The sequence below is a fragment of the Emiliania huxleyi genome, assembly GCF_000372725.1.
Source record: "Emiliania huxleyi CCMP1516 unplaced genomic scaffold EMIHUscaffold_37, whole genome shotgun sequence".
NCBI classification, from domain to species: domain Eukaryota; phylum Haptophyta; order Isochrysidales; family Noelaerhabdaceae; genus Emiliania; species Emiliania huxleyi.
The window spans coordinates 88,844-107,514 of record NW_005199194.1 but is presented as its reverse complement, the minus strand read 5'-3'; the positions used below and the strand labels follow the sequence as shown (position 1 = coordinate 107,514).

Here is an 18,671-nt window from a genome sequence, read left to right as displayed (position 1 = left end):
CGCCCCCCCTCCTGCCGCGGCTCTAGCGGTTGCCCCCGTATCCGCCGCCGCCCGAGCCGCCGCCGTCCAGAACACATACGTCGACCGCATCGCCGATCGGCAGCTCGATGACACTGCTATTTGCAGGCACGAGCAGGAGTCCAGCGCCCATAAGCGACGCGGTGAAGTGCTGGGACGGCACTCCTGTGTGCATGCCCTACACCATATAAGCTAGCAGATTAAATGGCCAGTCCTGGAGCACCTGATATGGTGATGCTGTAAGGCTAGACGCGCATGCTGCTTCATCTTCTCACGAAACAAGCGGAAGATGGTGGCAGGCCCCTGCGCTTCGGCCGCGCGGATGTCGCTGATTTCGACGCCGGGAAATCCGTCCAGGGAGAGGCAGAGGGCGTTGCTCCAGTAGTTGCCGCTATCGCCGCGCCGCGGCGTGCTCATCTGTGCAAGACGGCGGGAAGCTGAGAAACATTAAACAGGGCGCCCTCTTTAATCGACGAGCGCAGACAACCGCTAGAATCCGGGGGTCGAAGAACGAGATGCGTAAAAGCGGCATACGACCCAGCGCGTCACACGCGCGCCCAATGCAAGGGAGAACCAGCCGAGCCTGCCACGAGTTTGGCGGGTTCGGGTTCATGCGAGTACGGGCGAATACCACAAGTGAATCAGCTTCTTCACCTTCATACGTACATACGTAACCTCTTACCACCCCTCTCTTCTCTTCGCGATCGTGTTGACCATCATTGGTGCAAGAACCTGCTCCGACCGTGATCGGCGGCCAGCCAGCAGCCACACACCGGCATTGTTGCCGACGGCTACCGCTCGCTGGCCGACAACGAGCCGGTAGAGTTCGATATCGAGCTCCAGCCGAATGGGAAGCAGGCGCTCCCCCTTCGTTTGTCCCTCCAGGAAGGTGCCGCGAGCGGTGTGTAAGCACCGTCTCCTTCCCTTCTCTGCGCAGGCAGCTGTCAACGTGACGGGCCCGAATGGCGCCCCGGTGCAAGGCGCCGAGCGACCGATGCAACGCGACAACTACGACCGGGATTTCTACTGAGCGCGTACAGGGGCGGGTAAAATAAGAGCTCTCTTTGCAGGGACTCTCGCAGCACTGTCCACTGAGCACACCGGCACAATGGTTGGGTAGTAGGGCTAGAGGGTCGCTCTACACTTAGCCTCTGCAGCGAGCGAGCGCTCAACTTAGCCCCCGCACCGAGCCGGGCTCAGACTTAGACGCTGTATGGTCGGGGGCCATGAACTTAGACGACATAAGGCCAACTCCGGGCAAAACCCGGGTATACCTGAAAAGCCTCCAGGTTTATCCGAAATACCTGGACGCGTCCGACCAACGTATGCCGCGCACGACGCCATATCGCCTTCTCCCAGGGCCAGTGCGCTACTCACGGCGCGCAACGCCTGCTCAAGTACGCGCATCGTACCATGTGCTGCCGCTATGCGTGCCAGCGGCGGGCGCGGCATGCCGATGGCAGTGCGGACGATGCGGTTGCGATGTGTTCTGCTTCAAGATCGTGGCGGTGCTTGGCATGCACTTCTGCGATCCCAATCAGCTCATCGCAACGAAGCAGAGCAACAGGCTGGCTGCTGCCAACAAGGCCCTATGCTACCTCACGCGCGGATCGTTCAAAGAGGACCAGCACACACAGGCTTCACCGTCACACGTTTGATTAAGCTTGAGGAGCTTCGTGTCATGTGAGAACTGTTTGGCTAGACGTCGCTCAAGAATGAAGGAGCAGCAACGAAAGTCGGAAGAGGAGGATGCTGAGGCGGCGATTGCTAAGCATGAAGAGGATCGATAGCCCGCCGCAGGCGAAGAAAATTTGGGGACTGCGCCGTATCGTTGATCACGGTGGAGGAGCCTCCTGGCCCCAGGCCGTGCCACGGCCGACTTAGCCGATGTAAGAGGCTCCCGCTGATCTTAGACCGCGCAAGCACTCCAGCGTGGCTAGCCACACTTAGACCCGTTCAGCCTCGAGGCTCAGAACTTAGACTACTACCCAACCAGTACCGGCACTGTGGGCTCACCTGTTCTCTGAAGTTGGCTCCTCATGCGACGCTGCGCCCCACGTGTAGCGTAGAAAATCCAGCGATGCCTTTTTATCGAGAATATATTGCATGTGTAAAGTAGATGTACATGCGACGTCGCAGCAGTACTGAGTACACGGCGTACTTAGACTGTAGCTCTCGCGCGTCAGGCGGGCGTCCTCCAGCGGTCCGACAGGCTCCGGCCTCCGCGCCGTTCCTGGCCGTTTCGCCTTTCCGCATGCAGCAGGTGAGTGTGGGTAGGGCCGAGACAGAGAGTACGGCCGCCGATCCCGGCAGCAAGGCCCTCCCGCGTCCCGGCTCCACTCTTGCAGCAATAGCCAATACCTTCCCAATCCCATCTCGGGCCCTCATGCGATGTCTCGATTCCGCGTCTCGAGCGGCAGGAGCGCGCCAAAGAGGGCCTATGCAGATAGAGATGGCGGGTCCTCCATTGGGATTGTGCGCGAGAATCGGCGGGGCGAGCGCGTGGCGCGAGGCGCCATTGTGCCGATGCAGCTGAGCCCGACAAATACGACGCCGTTGGCGGACACGCCCTTGTCTGAGGGGAGGGGGGGGAGGTCTCTGTCAACACTCGTCAACGGCCATGGGGGCACGCTCTCCTCTGGCTGCCGAAGAGGGTGTGCCCGACGATTGGCGCGATGATGCCGGCGATGCGCGAGAGGAGCGACAGCGTCGAGACGCAGGTGCTGCGCGACACATCGGGGAAGGGGGTCCGCGTCGTGTACGCCCCGTCTGCCCCCGCTCCCGGCGGCCGCTCGCGGGGCGGTGGGCTGCGCACCCGCGCACAGCGGTCGGAAACACCTCCGGCGTGTAGAGGTAGAGGGCGGCGTACATGATCTGCGAGGTGGCCTGCGTCAACGCGCCCGTCATCACGACGCCGTTCTCCGTGCTTGTGCGCAGGAATCCGATCATCGACGCGGCCATCGTCAGGATGCCCACGACCAGCGTCCACTTTCTTCCGAGGGGAGAGTCGACGATGAACGCGCCCGCGAGGGCGCCAACGGGCGCAGCGGCAGACATATAGATGGCCTGCAAATATGTGTTGTCTGACGTAGGTACCCCGCCCAGCTTGGCGGCGACAAGCTCCAGATTCATCGAGTTGAAGATGCCTGGCGGCGGGATGGGGACGGTGAGGGGTGGCGGGGCGAGGTCGATTCGCAGCGCGGCCACACCGTATCCAAAGTTGCTGAGGAACCAGAGAAATGCAAGTAGCACCGCGGTAGTCTTCATCCAAGGCAGCTGGAGGAAGGCCCAGCGGTCAGCCGGCGGGGCAACGGCGTCATAGTCCCACGCAGTAGAGGTGGGGCCCACCCGGGTCGCTCGCTTCGACACCGGAGTGAGCGGTGGAGAGGCCGGGGAGTTCGATGGCTCCGGCGCAGCGGTGCTGCTGATGAGGATGAAATCGGGCGGCAGCGACGTGCCGTTCATCTTGCCGATCTGCTGCAGCACGGCCATGACATCTTCCGTGCGCCCCTGCGCCATTAGCCACGCAGGAGACTCTGGCCACCCGACCCGCGATCCCATCGAGGCGAGGCAGATGAGCGAGATGGCACCTGCGCCCAGCGGGGTGCGTTGAGTCAGAATGGCTCGTGAGGCGAAAGCACCGGAGAAGCGCGGTTGCCGAGGCAGTAGCGCCACCCCCGGTTGTCCGCCGGGTCGCAAAACTCCACCAAAGGTGCCCACTGGACCCCCAACTTGGTTGATGGGGATTGATCGGGAGGGTCGCAGGTGTTGTTTGGAATGGCGGCCCACGCGACCAGGTACATAACCACGCCGCCGATGCTCCAAAAGATGGTGAGCAGCGTCATCAGTCTGCCTCTCGCGCTGCGGGGGCACAGCTCGACCGCGAGGGCGCCATCGACAGGCATGTTGCCACCCACGCCAACGCCCGCGACGGCGACGCCAAGCACGAGGATCAGCATGTTGGGCGCGCAAGCCCCGATGACGCCGCCGGAGCCGGAGACTAGCAGGGTGAGCATGAAGGCGAGGCGGCGGCCGAAAGAGTCGGCGACCGGGCCGAAGATGACGCCTCCCACCCCCTGGCAGGCAAAGAGCAGGGGCAGCAGGTAGTCTGCCGGGTTGATGCTGATGGACCCCAGCTCCCACAGGCCCGGGAACTCGTACTGGACGGGCACGGTCGCCGAGATGACTGCAGTGATCCACGCGGTGTCGGCGAGCCAACCAAGGCCACACACCATTATCAACTGCACGGTGAAGCAGCCCACGCCGAGCTCCTGATGGGGAGGTGGAGCGCGGTGGATTGGGAGGTGGAGCGCGGTGGTGGTGAGCGTGGGTCGGAGGGCCGCCGCGACAACCTCGAGCGCATCGTCGACGGTCATCAGTTTCATGGTGGCCGTCTTCATCCTCGAGGGAGAGCAGGCGCGACAATGTCGGCGATGAACGGCGAACGTACGATACGGGCACGGAACATGAGGCAGCTGACTTTCTTTCTCCGTCCTTTATAGCAAAGAAAGAAAGAAAACAGACACGCCAAGGGAGGGATGGGAGGACGGCATGCCGCCTTTGCGCGCAGGGTTTTCTTTTTTGTGGCCCGGGGCGGCGTGTATATTCCCGAGCAAAGCCACCAGGCGTTTCCCTGTGTGTGTGTGTGTGTACACATATGCTGCTTCTGACGTGTTCGCCAGCTCTCCTGCCTCGTCGTGCCGCGATCGACCTTGCGGCGTCGGCAGGGATCGCGACGCTGCTGCCGCCGCTGCCCGCCGCTGCAAAGGCTGGCACCTTCGCAAATATGGACGGCTCCAAGTCGTCGATGGCGGCTGGCGATGCCTCCAATGCGTGCCTCTTCGCCCAGCCTGGCTCGGGGATATGCATGGTGTACGAGAGCAGCGAGCCGAAGCTGTACTCGACGCCTGACCAGCGTGCGGCGCTCGAAAAGCTGCGGGCGGCCGCTGAGAAGCTCAGCGGACTCGGCGAGCTCATCGCCTCGTCGCGCTGGACTGCGATATCGCAGCTGCTGGGCGGCAGCCGAGACCTACGTGAGGCCGTCGGATTTCTCACGAACGACGATGTGTCGAAAAAGGCTGCGAAGAAGGTCTTCCTGGACCTCGACGGCGTGGCTCTTGGAGCGAGCAAAAGGGACGGCAAGGCGGCGCAACTGTACTTTGCTTCGTATTCGCGGGACATGCCGGAGCTGTTGAAGCTGCTGAGGTAGACGCGCACGCAAGCGGGTTTGGGTGATCGAAATATGTCCGTGTCTTACTCGAAAAAAAACAAGTCTCCGCGGGTGCACACAAGCCACAACATCACAGATCACACACGCACACTCAGGCTCTCTCAGCGGAAGGAGGCCACCCTCAGCGTCCCCTCGGTGGCGTACATAACAAGCTCCCACGGCCCCACGTACGGGTCAAACGTCGAGAGCAGCACCGCATACATGCCCGCCGGGAGTGGCGTGCGCGGCAAGCACGCGCCCCCCGCTGGGTAGGCGTACAGCCCCCCCTCGGACACGGCGCGCGCGCGGGAGAGGCCGTGGCCCGTGGCCTCTGTCCGCTGCTCGCCGCCGTCAAAGAGAGCGACGCACAGGGAGGGCGGCGCCGCCGAGCGGCCCTCTCTCGTGCCGGGCGCGCGCAGGCGCAGCAGCAGCTCGGCGGGGCGCGAGAGGACGAGCTGCAGCTGCGGGTTCTTCCAAAAGGCGCCGTGGTTCGGAGAGCCGGCGGCGCTCTGCCGGTCCCACGCCCCCTGGACCGCCTGCCGCTGCAGCCCGTGCGCCTCGTGGGGCAGCGCCGCCAGCCGGCCCGCCGAGGCGCGCAGCTCGAAGCCGCACTCGGTGCCCGGCGTGAAGGTGGACGGCACGACGAGCCAGCGGCCCGCAGGGAGGGAGGCCGCCGCCAGCCGACAGCCGCCAGGTCGGTAGTCGCCCGAGCGGAGCGGCCACTTGCGCGCGTCGCCTGCAGGAAGGCTCCGAGAGAAGGTTTCGAGGAGGGTCCCGGTGCGGTGTGCCTCGCGCGGCGCCGGCGCCGGCCGGCTGCTCCGTCGGCGCCTCGGGGCTGAGAGCGAGCCCGAGCTGCACGTCCTCCGGCTTCGAGCCTGCGGGACGAGGCGTGGGGCTTCCGTCACGGTCGCGTCACGGACGCGTCCGAGCTGCGGCCGGGTCAGCCAAGTCTGCGCCTCCGCCGCGCAGCCCGACGGCGGCGAGCTCGAGGACCGGGCTGGCGGCGAAGGGGAGCTCGAGCAGGAAGCGGGGGTTGTCGACGTACGAGTCGTGGTTCGAGGAGCCGCCGGCGGTGCGGCCGCTCCACGCGCCGGTGAGGCGCGACGCGGTCGGCTCGGGCGGTGCGATCGGGCGGAGGGTGAAGGGCGCCTGCGCGTAGACGTCGAGCGAGAAGTCGACCTGCGGGGCATTCCTCTCGAGTCGAGGGTTCGATTCACTAGTCACTCGCGGCGAGCGGCCGGCCTGCGAGTCGGTCGGCTTGTACTGGGCGAGGGCGAGGGTGAGCTGCTGCGGCGCGGACGCGGCGGGCAAGTCGAACTTGACGAGCGTGTGCGGCCTGTGGGGCATGTCCGGGACACGTCGCGGACGTGTCCGTCGGCAAGTCGAGCCGGACAGGGCGCGTGCGGCCGGTTGGAGTACACTCCCTGCATCCAGCAGCGCTCGAGGTAGTGGGCGCGTGCGCCGCCGCGGAAGACGTGCACGGTCAGAAAGGCGTCGCGAGAGGCGTCCCGCCCCTCCGCCATGGCGAGGTTGTACGGCCGCGAGGAGTGGCGGGTGAGGAGGACCCAGACCGCCGTCGCCGCGCCGGCGGGCGGCACGTTGACTGTGAGCTGGTACTGCGGGTTGGTGCCGAGGTCGACGGCGTCGTCGCGGAAGGCGGCGCGGGGCGGCCACTGCCCGTGCGTCACGGTGTGGTGCTTGAAGAGCTGCGGGTTCCAGTTGAGGAAGACGCCCTCGAAGTGGCGGAGCAGCGAGTCGTAGTCGATCCAAAAGATGCCGTTGTCCTGCTGCAGCGACGCCTGCTGGTCGAAGCCGAACGCCTTGCGCAGCTCCGGCGTCCACCGCTGTCGGTCGAAGACTGAGAAGGCGCCGCGCCACCGCTTGCGCGCCCACGGGTTCTTGAGCTGCAGCAGCTGCACGCCGCACGCGGCGCGCACCTGCAGCACCGCGTACGCGTGCGTCGGCACGAGGCCGAGCGCCTATCGGCAAAGGCTCCAGGCTCACGCAAGGCCCTCTGCGTGCGCCGCGTCGGCACGAGGCCGTTTGCGTCGGCGGCCGACTCCTCCATCGGCCTGTACATGAGGAGTGAATAGTTGACAACTCATACCGGTATCACGAACAGGCCGACTCCCCCCTCGACCCGGTCGCGACGGTGATGAGGCAGTCGCCGAACTTCGACGCCGACGTCATGCGCTGCCACAGCCGGTCGCGCTTGAAGTCGCCGCTGTCCGTCCGCAGCTGCTCGGGCACCCAGCCGGTGAGGGCGTGCATGTCGATGCCCGAGTTCGAGCCGGGGAAGTCGTACCCTCCGTTGACCTTCATGTACGCCTTCTCGAGGATTGACACCCAGAGCTCCTCGGCGTGGGACGAGTGCGAGCACCTGCTCACATCTCCCCCCATCTCCCCATATCTCCCCCAATCTCCCCCTATCTCGGTGGGACGAGTGCGAGCACCTGCTCACATCTCCCCCTATCTCCCCATATCTCCCCCAATCTCCCCCTATCTCGGTGGGACGAGTGCGAGCACCTGCTCACATCTCCCCCTATCTCCCCATATCTCCCCCAATCTCCCCCTATCTCCCCATATCTCGGTGGGACGAGTGCGAGCACCTGCTCACGGCCCGACGAGTGACGAGCCGCCCCTCACGGACCCCGCGGCAGGCGACCGGGGTCACATCGGCCGCCCGTGCCGGTCGAGCGGCAGCCTGTCGTCGACGAGGAGGTGTGAAGAGGAGGTGTGAAGAGGGGGTGTGAAGAGGAGGTGTGAAGCGGCAGCCTGTCGTCGACGAGGATGCGGCGGCTCACTCCGTTGAACTTGAGGCGGACCATGTACTTGCCCGCCGGGTTGTAGATGGGCACGCCTGCGCGGTCCTGCGGGTAGAGGATCGCCGTGACGAGCTGCGTGCGGAAGCGGCGCTCGAAGGACGCGGCGATCACGAGGGACGAGACGAAGGAGCAGTCGGTGATGATGGTCTGCGTGATGGTGAGCGGCGACACGAGGTAGATCATCCTTGGCTCGCCGCGCATGAACTCGGACGGGCGCGCCCACCGCCCAAAGTGCGCCCGCTGCTCGCCGTTGAGCAGCAGCAGGCCGTCCGGGTCGCACCACGGCGCGCCGAAGGCGAAGCGCTCTCTGGCCTGGTCGCCGAGCCACGGGTAGTGGACGAGCTTGCCTAAGGACATGTCCCGGACATGTCATGGACGTGTCCTGGACATGCCACGGGTAGTGGACGAGCTTGCCTAAGGACATGTCCCGGACATGTCATGGACGTGTCCTGGACATGCCACGGGTAGTGGACGAGCTTGCCGATCCGAGACGAGCGGGCGAGCACCTTCTTCTCCTCGTCGGAGAGGCCGCCTGGGGTCAGAGGGCGGAAGGCGGGTGAGGGTCGGGGCTGGCGACCTCCTCCGCGGCACAAGAGAGAGAGGTGGCCCTTGGCGGCGGGCTTGGCGGCAGGCTTGGCGGCGGGCTTGGCGGCGGCCGGCGCTGACGCCGGCGCCGGGCCGGCGGGGGCTGGCCCGCGTCCTCCGCCCTTGAGCTGCTCGGCGCGGTCCATCACTGCGCCGAGCCGGAGCCGGATCGATGCCGCCGCGTGCCCTCCCTCCTCGAGCCTCAGGGCAGAGAGGAGGTGCTCCGCCGCAGACGTGTACAGCTCGAGCGCCTCGTCCGCCTCGTCCGCCTCGTCCGCCTGCACGGCGAGCTCGGTGTGCAGCTTGGCCGACGCCAGTGGCGCCGCCGACGGCTTCGCCGCAGCTGACTCGATGCGGAGAGCAGCGCTCGCCTGTAAATCAGATGAAAGTGAGACACAACGGATGAGGTGCAGCTGACTCGATGCGCTCGCCTCGGCCCAAGTCTGCGCCGCCGGGTTGGAGGCGTTCGTGTGCCCCGCCGCCGGCTGTGCCGCCGAGCTGGGGACGGAGCGCGAGCTGGAGGCGTGCGGTGCGGCTGGGGACGGAGCGCGAGCTGGCGGTGGCGAGGCCGTCGCCGGTGCTGAAGCAGGAGGCGGTTGCGAGGTGGCTGCCTGCCGCAGCGCGAGTCGCTGCAGCTCGGCCAGGCGCTGGCTGTACTCGGCGTGGCGTGCGGAGAGCAGCTCGAGGCGCGTTGGAGACGTCTCGAGCTCGAGGAGGGCCTCGAGCCCGCCGACGGCCTCGGAGTAGAGCAGCGTCGCTGCCGAGACCGCTCCTGCGTCGTCCTCCGCCTTGCCGCGCTCGAGGAGGCCGAGCGTGGACTCCCAGAGCGTGGCTAGCCGGTTGGCGGCGAACGCTGCGAGAGCGTCCTCCATACAAACATGTGCGACGGCGGCGAAGCGCGCAGCTGGAAGCGCGCCGGCTCCGAAAGAATTTTACTTGCGAATGCCTGAACTGGCCTGGCGCGCACTGGCACTAACACTCCGAAAGAATTTTTCAGCGTGCCGGCGTGCACTGTCCCTCTTAAAACTGTGTGGTGGCGGCGTGCCGTCCTCCCATCCCTCCCTTGGCCTGTCTGTTTTCTTTCTTTCTGCACTGTCCCTCTGTGTGTTCGTGTGCGTCGCCCATCTCTCCCTGGAGATGTCAGTCTATTTATTTATTGCCGTCCAAAATCCTGCTCGTGCAGGTGGGGACCCTGTCCTCCTTCCTCCCCTATCCCTCGTTTGGCTCTCTGTTTTCTTTCTTTCTTTCGTGCCGTCCTCCTCCCTCCTTTGGCTTCTGTGTTTTCTTTCTGGCTGGTGCGCACTGGCACTAACAAAAGAAAACGAAGACCTCGCCTTCTAAAAGAATTCTTAAAACACAAGCCTCTCTAAAAGAAATCTTCGCAACATCCCGCCTCTACACATTCTCTCACATTCAAGCGAGCGAGCGATCTGCATGCATGCAGAGAGAGAGAGAGAGAGAGAGAGAGAGAGAGAGAGAGAGAGAGAGAGAGAGAGAGAGAGAGATTTGTTGTTTGCATGCACGAACATGGCTCAAACGTCAGGATGGCGCGGCCTCGAGCTGCAGCGAAAAGCTAGCTCGAGATGGACCGGTATTGCTCAAAATCTCTCTGGATCCGAGAGAGAGATTTTAGCAATACCAAACAACTCTAACACTCACACGTCATTTGGGGCCTGGAGCCCCTGTTTTGTGTAGTTTATGGTGGTTTAGAGTTTGCGGGGGGGGGGACGGCTTTGGGCGGTCGAATTCAATTTGGGGGGCTTATACGGTTTTGGGGATCCTGCCGACGCGCTACAGTTGTAGTCCCTCAACAAAGCCAGAATGGTTCGCCGTCACAGCCGGGAGCCTCGCTAGAACCGGCCTCTCTAGAGCTGAACTTCTCCCTTTGCCCCTGCCTGCTGGCCCCTGGAGACGCCCCTGGAGACAGTTTTTGGTTGTTTAAAGTACGTTTGGGGGGCCCTGTTCACGCGCGCGCGCGAGACGTTTGTTTGTTGACATGTACATGTTGTTGTTGTTGTTGTTGTTGTGTGTATGTGTATGTGTGTCTGTCAGCCGATTGGAGGTCGCACTTCGCTGCGTGGTCGAGCATCGTGCGTCCGTGGGTGTCTTGCGATGCCGAGGCATCGTAATGCCCCTAAGCAAAAGAAAAGAAAGAAAACAGACAAACCAAACGAGGGATGGGAGAAGGACAGGGTCCCCACCTGCACGAGCAGGATCTTGGAAGGACGATCAGGGACACAGGGGGACGGGAGTGGGGAGCGCATCTCCACGGACCACGCGCGCGCGAGACGTGCAGACAGGGTTTGTTGTTTGGATCCGTCGGAGAAGGTCGAGATTTTGAGCAACACCAAACAACTCGAACACTCATTGTTGTGAAGGTCGACCGACGCAGCAACATCTCTCTCTCCGACGCAGACAAAACAAACAAATATCTGTCCTTCTCCGACGCAGCGCGACCACAGACGATCCCTCCCTTGGATTGCCCGTCGTGTTTCTTTCTTTTCTTTTTCGACCACGGACGAAGAAGCGTGGCGGCGGGCGGGGGTGGGCCCGAGCGCTAGCTACGGCCTCCTCTGACGGCGAGAGCGGCGCGCGGTGGCGACTGCGCCCCAGACCTTTTCACAGCTCACAACCTTGGCTGGCGTCGCGAAAGAAAGAAATCCCGCAGCCACAGCGTCTTGAAGGGCGGCTCGAATGACAATTTTTGTTGAATGGCTGCGACTGAGTCAGCGTCTGCCGCCACGCCCCCGTGGCGCCTGCACCGGCTGCAGGACTCGCTCAAGCTCGACGTCGACGCCGGCGGCCGCACGATCGGGCGTGCGCACGTCGTCGGGGAGCCAAAGTATATCTCGAGAAGCCACGCGACGTTCCGGCCAGCCGCCGAGGGAGTCCTCGACGTCACGTTTGCCGGACAGCTCTCCTTTGTCTGGAGTGCTCGGAGGCCACGCGAGTGGCAGCGCTTGGGCAAGGGTGCGCGCGCGGTCCTACAGAACGGTGACTGCGTTGCGCTGGAGCCGCCTCGTCTCCGGCGCGGGATTTTCCGCACGCAGCTTGCGGGAGCGGCTCTGCCAGCCTGCCACATGCCTCGCTTCGAGGACCAGAATGACGCGAGGCGCAGTGACGAAGAGCAGGGCGCGCCGTCCAAGCGTGCGCGCTCGAGTGCCCTTTCTGACACCGCACCTCTTGCCGCACCTCTTGCCGCACCTCCTGCCGCACCTCCTGCCGCTGCCACCGCACCTCTTGCCGCACCTCTTGCCGCACCTCCTGCCGCTGCCGCGCCTGTCGCCGACGCGGCGGCCGCGCCGGCCGCCGCTCCTGCCGCCTCGCAACGCGGCCCGAGCCTCGAGGAGCAGCTGGACAGCATTCTGGACGAGCCGCTCGAGGCATCGCTGCGAGCCTTCCGAGAGGGCGAGGAGGTGATCGACCTGTCGCTGTCGGACGACGACGAGGAGAAGCAGGGCGAGGGCCGCGAGCCGGAGAAGGAGAAGGCGCACGCCATCGCTCCCTCTCCCGCCTCTCGACCCGCCGCTCCCGCCGCCCCGTCCTCCTCGGCGGCGGGCCCCAAGGCGGCGGGCCCCAAGGCGACGGGCAAGGCACCTGGCAAGGCGGCGGGCGGGGCTGAATCGCTTGCCTCCCCGTGGAGCAGCAAGCAGCTTGCCTCCCCGTGGACGATCGCGAGCGGCGCCTGCAAGGCAGCCCCCGTACGCCCTCCCCCGCCGAGACAGTGCCGAGGGCACTCGTCCACAACATGTCCTTCACACGTCCTGGACACGTCCCGTATAGGCCGCCTCCCCCTACCCTGCCGGCGTGCCGAGCGTGCCGGATGGCTCGGCCGCGCAGGGCGGCGTGCTGCGCGCCAGATTCGTCGCGCCACCCTTCTCGTCGCTCGACGCGAGGCAGCCGGTGTGGCAGGAGCGCAAGAAGCACTGGAACGCGCTCTTCGACAGCGGCGCCGGCCGCTCGAACACGCTCCTCTCCGCCGGCCGCACCTCTGGCCTCGGCGTGCTCGAGAAGGCGGACGGCTCGGTGGTGGGCACCTCGCTCTTCGACCCCGTGCTCGCCGAGGTCATGGTCCGCTGGTTCGCGCCGCGGCCGCGCCTCGTCGCCGCCGGGTCGCGCCTCGCCCCCGCCGGCAGGCCGGTCATCGTCCTCGACCCGTTCGCGGGGGGGTGCGTGCGAGGCATCGTGTGCGCGGGCCTCGGCTGCCTGTACGTCGGCGTCGACATCTCCGCGAAGCAGGTGCGCGCCAACCAGGAGCAGTGGCAGCAGCTCGAGCGGAGCGGCCGCCTCGGCGAGGTCAAGCACGCGCCCGCCTGGCTCCACGGAGACGGAGAGCAGAGCCGCCCCCGCTCACCGGCGGCGTGCTCGCGAACCGTCTCGGAACCTTCTACGACCCTTCCCTTTAGGCGAGCAGATCGCGAGCCACTACCAGGGCGTGCTCGCCAGCCGCGGGCTGCCGCCGGAGACGCTCGCGGACCTCATCCTCGCGTGCCCGCCCTACTATGACCGCGAACAGTACAACGGCGGCCCCCTCGACCTGTCGATGCTCCCCACGTACAAGGCCTTCCTCGCAAAGTACCAGCGCATCATCGCCGCGGCCGTCTCGCTGCTAAAGCCGCAGCACTTCGCCTGCTTCGTCGTGGGCAACGCGCGCGCCAAGGGCGGCGGGCTGCACGTCCTGCTGTCCGACACGCTGCAGGCCTTCGCAAAGGTGGACTGCACTCCGTACAACGTGGCCGTCCTCCTCACCGCGCTCGGCACGGCGCCGCAGCGCGCGGAGCAAACCATGGCCGCGGCCTCGAAGCTGGTGCCGGCGCACCAGGACGTTCTGGTGGTTGTCAAGGGGAGGGGCTTCGACAAGAGCGATGCTCGCGCGTGCGGCATCCGCGCCAAGGAGGGCGCCTCCTCGCAGTCGTCCGCCGATTCCCAGGGCTAGGTCCTTGTGGGTCTGGGAGCGTGTGGCTCTCTGAGGATCGGGCGGTGCCGTCGTATGGGAGAGTCTGCGCTGGTGCGCGTTTGACGCGCGTGTGTCTACCGCGTCTTATGGTCTTGTTGGCCGGCTAAGAGCCGGAGAGCCAGAGAGAGAACGTCATTGGACATTGCTGTCTTCACACTTCTAAGGATGGAGCTCCGAGTCCGATGCGTCCGAGACGTCGACACACGACAGCAGCTGTGATCTTGCTACCTGCTAGCAGATTTCTCGAGAGGCCTGCACAGATGGCTCACATCACACACATGGACATGCCCGCCCAGGCCCCAGCCGCCCTTAGAATTAGGGGTCGGGAGGGGAGATTTGGGGTCGGCCAGAATAGCCCGTGTGCACGCTTTTTTGCTCTCCACGCATCCTCTTACATGCTTCGAACACACGGGCAGCGCCACGACTCACAAAAATAACGGCCAACCGGACGTGCGATCTCGCAAAATCTCGATTTTTTCTCGACAGCGCCCGCGGGAGCCATAACCACCCGGCAAGGGCCTACAGAGAGCCTTGTCCTGCAGAGCTACCGCTGTCTACCCACCCAGTATGCGGGGGGTGTACGGGGGGAGCAGCACCTGGCCACTCACGGCCCACACCCGGCCGCTACTGCGGCGCTAGACCTCCCGGCGCCGGATCTCGGTCTCCAGCCTAGCGAGCGCTGCACGCTCGCGCCGCGCTCTCGCGGCCGCCCATGCCGCCCAGTGGCCAGCTAAGGCGACCTAGACATACCCGTGACACCTCCAAATCCCCCCGCCACCAGCCTGATGAGCGAGGCTGGCAGCACGGCGGCCACAAGCGACCGTTCTGCAGCCCGCCGCGAGCCTCTGGCGGGCTGCGGCGGGCGACTTGGCCGAAGATACGGCTGACTTTGCGGTCCCAGTGACACGGCTACCTACGGCGGCAGTACGGGCGCACGTCTGGGGTAGAGAGGCGGCGGTATAGGCAGGAGCGAGAGTTGGAGGGTTGTGTGAGGTGCCGGAGGGAGCGGCGGCCGTGGTGCAGGGGCGGCGATCTTGGCGGTGGCGTGGAGCGCGACGAGGGCGGTGGAAACGAGGGTGGCGGCAACGGTGGCGGCGGCTGGGGAGGCGGCGGCGGCAGCGGCGGCGAGAGTGGAAACGGCGGGGTGGCGGCGGCGGGGGGGGTGGCGGGGTGACGGGGCGGGGCGGGCTGGAGGCGAGGGTGAGAGGCATGCCGGAGGAAGGTGTCGGCGGCGGCGGGCGGGAGGCCGCGAGGAGGTGTGAGGGCGAGGGCGGCCAAAGGGCGTCCGTGTGGAGGGTGGAGGTGACGGTGGCGCGGCGAGGGTAGGATGAGGCTCGCGGGCGTCTATGCGCACCCCGTCATATGCGCCGTCGGAGCGTCCGTGGTGAGGCGCTGCGAGGGGCGGTGATGCCATCGCGGCGGTGCCAATGGCGCTCACAGCGAGACCCGCGAATCTGGTCACCCAGTCCGTGTCGTCGCTGGTTGCCCGCTTGAGAACAAGCCGCCTGAGGTGGCAGGGAGGGCGGGGTGAGTACTCGCAGCTGGGGTGGTTTTGGCCTCAAGTTGTGGATGGGGGCGGGTGGGTGTCACCTTCTGGCGTGCTCGAGGAGGTTGTACAGCTGCCCAGACCCACCGGGGAGTTGAACCCCGCCGCCCCAGAGATTCTGGAGGCGGGCTTCCCGCGTGGTGTCAGCTTGCAAGCCTGCGATGACGCCTGATCAACAGCCCGTACCGTCTCCACAGCCGGCGGCTGAGCCACGGGCTGCGTGCTGCATGCCTGCACACCGTTGTCAGATGATCAAGTCGGTCAAGGCGACGGGTGCGGCGAGCCACGGCTCGCTCTCGACGACGCGGCATCTCACCAGCTCCGCGCGATAAAAGGCGCGAAAGACGCCGAACTCCAGGGGCTTGGATGCGAAGTTGGGTCGCACCAGACGCAGCAGTTTCGGTATGAAGTGAGGGGGGGCATCTAGGAGGCAAAGGTTTGCTGGGTCTGGCTGGGTCGGGTGCCGTCCTTCAGCTGCCCCACCGCCCGAACTGAGCGTCAGCAAAACAGCCTCCGCACGACGAGGTGCCACACAAGGTGCGAGGCGTCTCTACCGCAGCAGCAATTATGACATGAGTCATGACACAATGTCGACGGGCTCACGGTTATCCTTCCTCCTTTCGTCAGCATGCGACAGTAGACCCGCACAACGAGAGACGCCGCGGGAGCCGGCGGGGGGCCGCGCACGCGGCGCGCGCGCAAGCATGAAGCAACTAGCAAGGCGCGGCCACGCCCCCCCCCCCACCCCCGAGCCCGCGCGCCCGTCTCCCCCGTCTGGCGTTGCGCTACCTCGCAAGGCGCCTTCGTCGGGGAGCGGAGAGGTCGACGCATGCTGGCGGCCGGCGGCACCGTCTAATGGCACCGTGACCGCGCTACTACTGGTCGCTCTCATACACACGGAGGCCCCGGCTAGAGGCACTTCCGCGCTGCTCGGCTGCTTCTCTCGGCAACAGAGGCGCCCACGGCGGCCTCACGCATCGAACTTAGGCCCGCGGGTCAGGATGATGGCGCCGTAGGCATCCGCCTGCTCGAGGTCGACGCGGGACGCCGATGCGAGCGACAGCGCGTTAAAGAGCAGAAGCGCCGCATCGCGCCGCTTCTTGACGTTTGTCAGCTGGAGCAGCAGGGATGCGTTGAGGATGACGCGCCCTCCCGCAGCCGCGCGCAGCTCATTCTCGATCTCGGCGCGCAGCTCCGCGGACCTGCTAGCGCTCTCCGGCTGGTCCTCCCCCTCGTCGAGCTGCAGCCGGTCGAAGCCCTGCCCGTACGGAAACTCGTCATCTCCAAAGGGCTCCGGCGCGCCCTCTGCAGCGTCCTGCATGCCCGCGTCGCCGAGCGCGTCGACGGCGAAGCTTGGAGGCGGCGACCCTCCGAAAGACATGGAGGGGAGCCGTGCCGCAGGGCCCTCCTCCCCGCCGGCGCCGCTCTCGCCGGCGAGCGGCGCGAGCCCGCCCACGAGGCTCGACACGCGGCGCGGGTCGAAGGCTGCGCCCTGCTCGGCCGCACCGCCCTGGCTGGCGCGCGGATCCTCCGGGGAGGGCAGCATCGGCACGTCGCCGGCGGCCTCCGCCCCCTCCTCCCCGTAGCCCTCGCCTCCGGGCAGCGGTGGCGTGCCCGGGCCGGTCGGCGTGACGTCCATCGGAGTCACGCCCTCAGCCGCGTCCTGCCGCGCGCCGCCCTCGCCCTGCGCGGCGTTCTGCTCGGAGAGGGAGAGGAGGGAGAGGGCCTCCTGGACACGGCGGTTGCGGAGCTCCCTCACCGCCGGGCAGGCGCGCAGAATCGGAAGGTGGCGCAGGTCGGGGCGCAGCCACTCGGCGGCCAGGCCCTGCTTTGCAGCCGGTCCCCGCGGCGGTCGTGGCGCACGCCGGCGGGCGGACCGCGTCGAGCCGCGTCGGGAGCCCCGGAGCCGCTCCTCGACGGGCGCGTCGAGGTCGCACAGAAGCGCTGCAGGCGTCGCTCCCGACGACTTGTTCTCGAGCTTAATCTGAAGGTCGATGAGCATCGGCCGGCGGGGCTTGGTCCTCGAGGTCCCCTCGCCTCCGCCCTCGCCCTCCGCAACGTCGCCCGGCGGTGCTCCCGCCGCTTCGGCCGGGCCCGGGTGGTCGGGGAGCTGAGCAATGTCGACCTCCCCTTGGTCCGCCAGCCCGATCAGCGGCGGTGCGCCCGTGAAAAACTCCGCCGCCTGGTGAGCGCTAAGGCCGCCGTCGGAGGGGTCGCCCGCCACCGCCTCCTCTTCCGCCCCGCCGAGTGCTCCGCCCCCCGTCGCGGCGGCCGGCTGGAGAGTCGGGTCCGCCTCGTCGTACTCCTCAAACTCGAACCCGAGTGCTGCGCCGTCGTGACCCTCCGCGGGCACGGCGGGGGGTTCGTCGCCGAAAATAGGCGATGGCGGCTGCCCCGCTGCACTGCCGGCGCGGCTGCGGCTGCCGGGGAGGGCTAGCGTGCCGGCGGGGAAGGCGGGATCGGCGGCGGGGTCTGCGAGGTCCGTGAAGTGGCCCCCTTCGTTGAGCAGCCAGTCCGCCTGGTCCGCCGCGGACACGTCGTCACCGAGCGGGCGCCCATTGAGGTGCTCGGGCAGGTCGAAGTCGAGGTCGCACGCGTCGTCCGGCCGTGTGATGTTCGCGAGGCGGGTCGGGTTGACGTAGCGGCTCGTGGACGAGGCGGAGTCGGCGAGCAGCTGGTGCCAGAGCTTTGCCACTTTGTCGAGGAGCCTCTTGGTGTCCATCTTGTGCTGCTCAACGACCCCACGGAGCAGCATGGCGGAGGGGCGGAGCGCGAGCGGCACCCTCGGTGCCTTGATGTAATCGATGGTGAAAATCAGGTTGATGTGCTCCCTCGCCCACGCCTTCTCCTTCTTGGAGAGCCTGTGGGCACGGCAGGACAGGCGTGCAGCGGCAGGTGTGGGGTCGGCGGGCCGGTCGGGACATGACTTTTTGCGATCGGCGCGGGGGGCGTCCATGCTGCTGACCCACGCGGCGGCCCTCGCCTCCCGGCCCCTCGCTCCCCGCTCACTCGCTCGACGTTACAGGTGGTCGGTGCGGTTGCGGGTGCTGCACAACAGGAAGGCACCGGCGCAGGCGGCCGCGAGCGCGCTGTGCGGGGGGGCGGACTCACTTTTCGTAGACCTTGGTACCGATGCGGTAGAAGGTGCCCACCGAGCACTTCTTGATGAGCACGTGAGGGTCGTAAAACATCGCGCTCCGAGCTGGAGACGGCGGCGGCGGGACTCTCCGCGTTCCACCGACTTTTGCAGCCTCTTGCCTTCTCAGCAGAAAAAAAATCGCATCCCAGCTAGATATCTCCTGTCTTGCGTCCACCCATACCGCGCTGGTGTCCAGCCCGAGCCTGACTATCTATCCAAGTGCTCCAAGCAAAAGAGAGAGGCTGTGTTGGCGCGCACTCGCTCGGCCGGCAGCAACGTGCTCAAGCGCGCCGGCCGCCGCCGAGCGAGAGACGGTCTGCGCTAGGGAGTTAGCAACAACACACAAATCTATCACTTATGTTGGTTGGGATGCACGCACGCACTCACTACTC

At 66.2% G+C, this 18,671-nt stretch overlaps 7 protein-coding genes across 7 annotated transcripts; 3 read left to right on the top strand and 4 right to left on the bottom strand.

Moving 5' to 3' along the window:
• Window positions 1-629: 629 nt before the first annotated feature.
• On the top strand, window positions 630-1,048 carry EMIHUDRAFT_209002 (hypothetical protein; the record flags this gene model as incomplete). Its single annotated transcript, XM_005771833.1, has 3 exons — window positions 630-635; window positions 781-837; window positions 956-1,048. 3 exons carry the CDS (start codon window positions 630-632, stop codon window positions 1,046-1,048), a joined length of 156 nt encoding a protein of 51 aa, XP_005771890.1.
• Window positions 1,049-2,456: 1,408 nt separating this feature from the next.
• On the bottom strand, window positions 2,457-3,579 carry EMIHUDRAFT_208999 (hypothetical protein; the record flags this gene model as incomplete). Its single annotated transcript, XM_005771832.1, has 3 exons — window positions 2,457-2,588; window positions 2,684-2,741; window positions 2,834-3,579. The coding sequence occupies 3 exons, from the start codon at window positions 3,577-3,579 to the stop codon at window positions 2,457-2,459; spliced, it is 936 nt and encodes a 311-aa protein (XP_005771889.1).
• Window positions 3,580-3,632: 53 nt separating this feature from the next.
• On the bottom strand, window positions 3,633-4,403 carry EMIHUDRAFT_208998 (hypothetical protein; the record flags this gene model as incomplete). The annotated part of the gene is made up of 2 exons (XM_005771831.1): window positions 3,633-4,289; window positions 4,371-4,403. 2 exons carry the CDS (start codon window positions 4,401-4,403, stop codon window positions 3,633-3,635), a joined length of 690 nt encoding a protein of 229 aa, XP_005771888.1.
• Window positions 4,404-4,675: 272 nt separating this feature from the next.
• EMIHUDRAFT_208997 (hypothetical protein) lies at window positions 4,676-5,227 on the top strand (the record flags this gene model as incomplete). The annotated part of the gene is made up of 1 exon (XM_005771830.1): window positions 4,676-5,227. The coding sequence occupies one exon, from the start codon at window positions 4,676-4,678 to the stop codon at window positions 5,225-5,227; it is 552 nt and encodes a 183-aa protein (XP_005771887.1).
• Window positions 5,228-5,255: 28 nt separating this feature from the next.
• Window positions 5,256-8,889, bottom strand: EMIHUDRAFT_464004 (hypothetical protein). The gene is made up of 9 exons (XM_005771829.1): window positions 8,660-8,889; window positions 8,534-8,584; window positions 8,003-8,399; window positions 7,902-7,931; window positions 7,379-7,607; window positions 6,635-7,206; window positions 6,452-6,563; window positions 6,148-6,406; window positions 5,256-5,963 (listed from the first exon to the last, which is right to left on the bottom strand). The coding sequence occupies exons 1-9, from the start codon at window positions 8,781-8,783 to the stop codon at window positions 5,350-5,352; spliced, it is 2,388 nt and encodes a 795-aa protein (XP_005771886.1). The 5' UTR covers window positions 8,784-8,889; the 3' UTR covers window positions 5,256-5,349.
• Window positions 8,890-11,348: 2,459 nt separating this feature from the next.
• On the top strand, window positions 11,349-13,755 carry EMIHUDRAFT_464003 (hypothetical protein; the record flags this gene model as incomplete). The annotated part of the gene is made up of 3 exons (XM_005771828.1): window positions 11,349-12,338; window positions 12,421-12,967; window positions 13,044-13,755. 3 exons carry the CDS (start codon window positions 11,349-11,351, stop codon window positions 13,571-13,573), a joined length of 2,067 nt encoding a protein of 688 aa, XP_005771885.1. The 3' UTR covers window positions 13,574-13,755.
• Window positions 13,756-16,110: 2,355 nt separating this feature from the next.
• Window positions 16,111-18,331, bottom strand: EMIHUDRAFT_208992 (hypothetical protein; the record flags this gene model as incomplete). Its single annotated transcript, XM_005771827.1, has 3 exons — window positions 16,111-18,001; window positions 18,068-18,133; window positions 18,252-18,331. The coding sequence occupies 3 exons, from the start codon at window positions 18,329-18,331 to the stop codon at window positions 16,111-16,113; spliced, it is 2,037 nt and encodes a 678-aa protein (XP_005771884.1).
• Window positions 18,332-18,671: the final 340 nt, after the last annotated feature.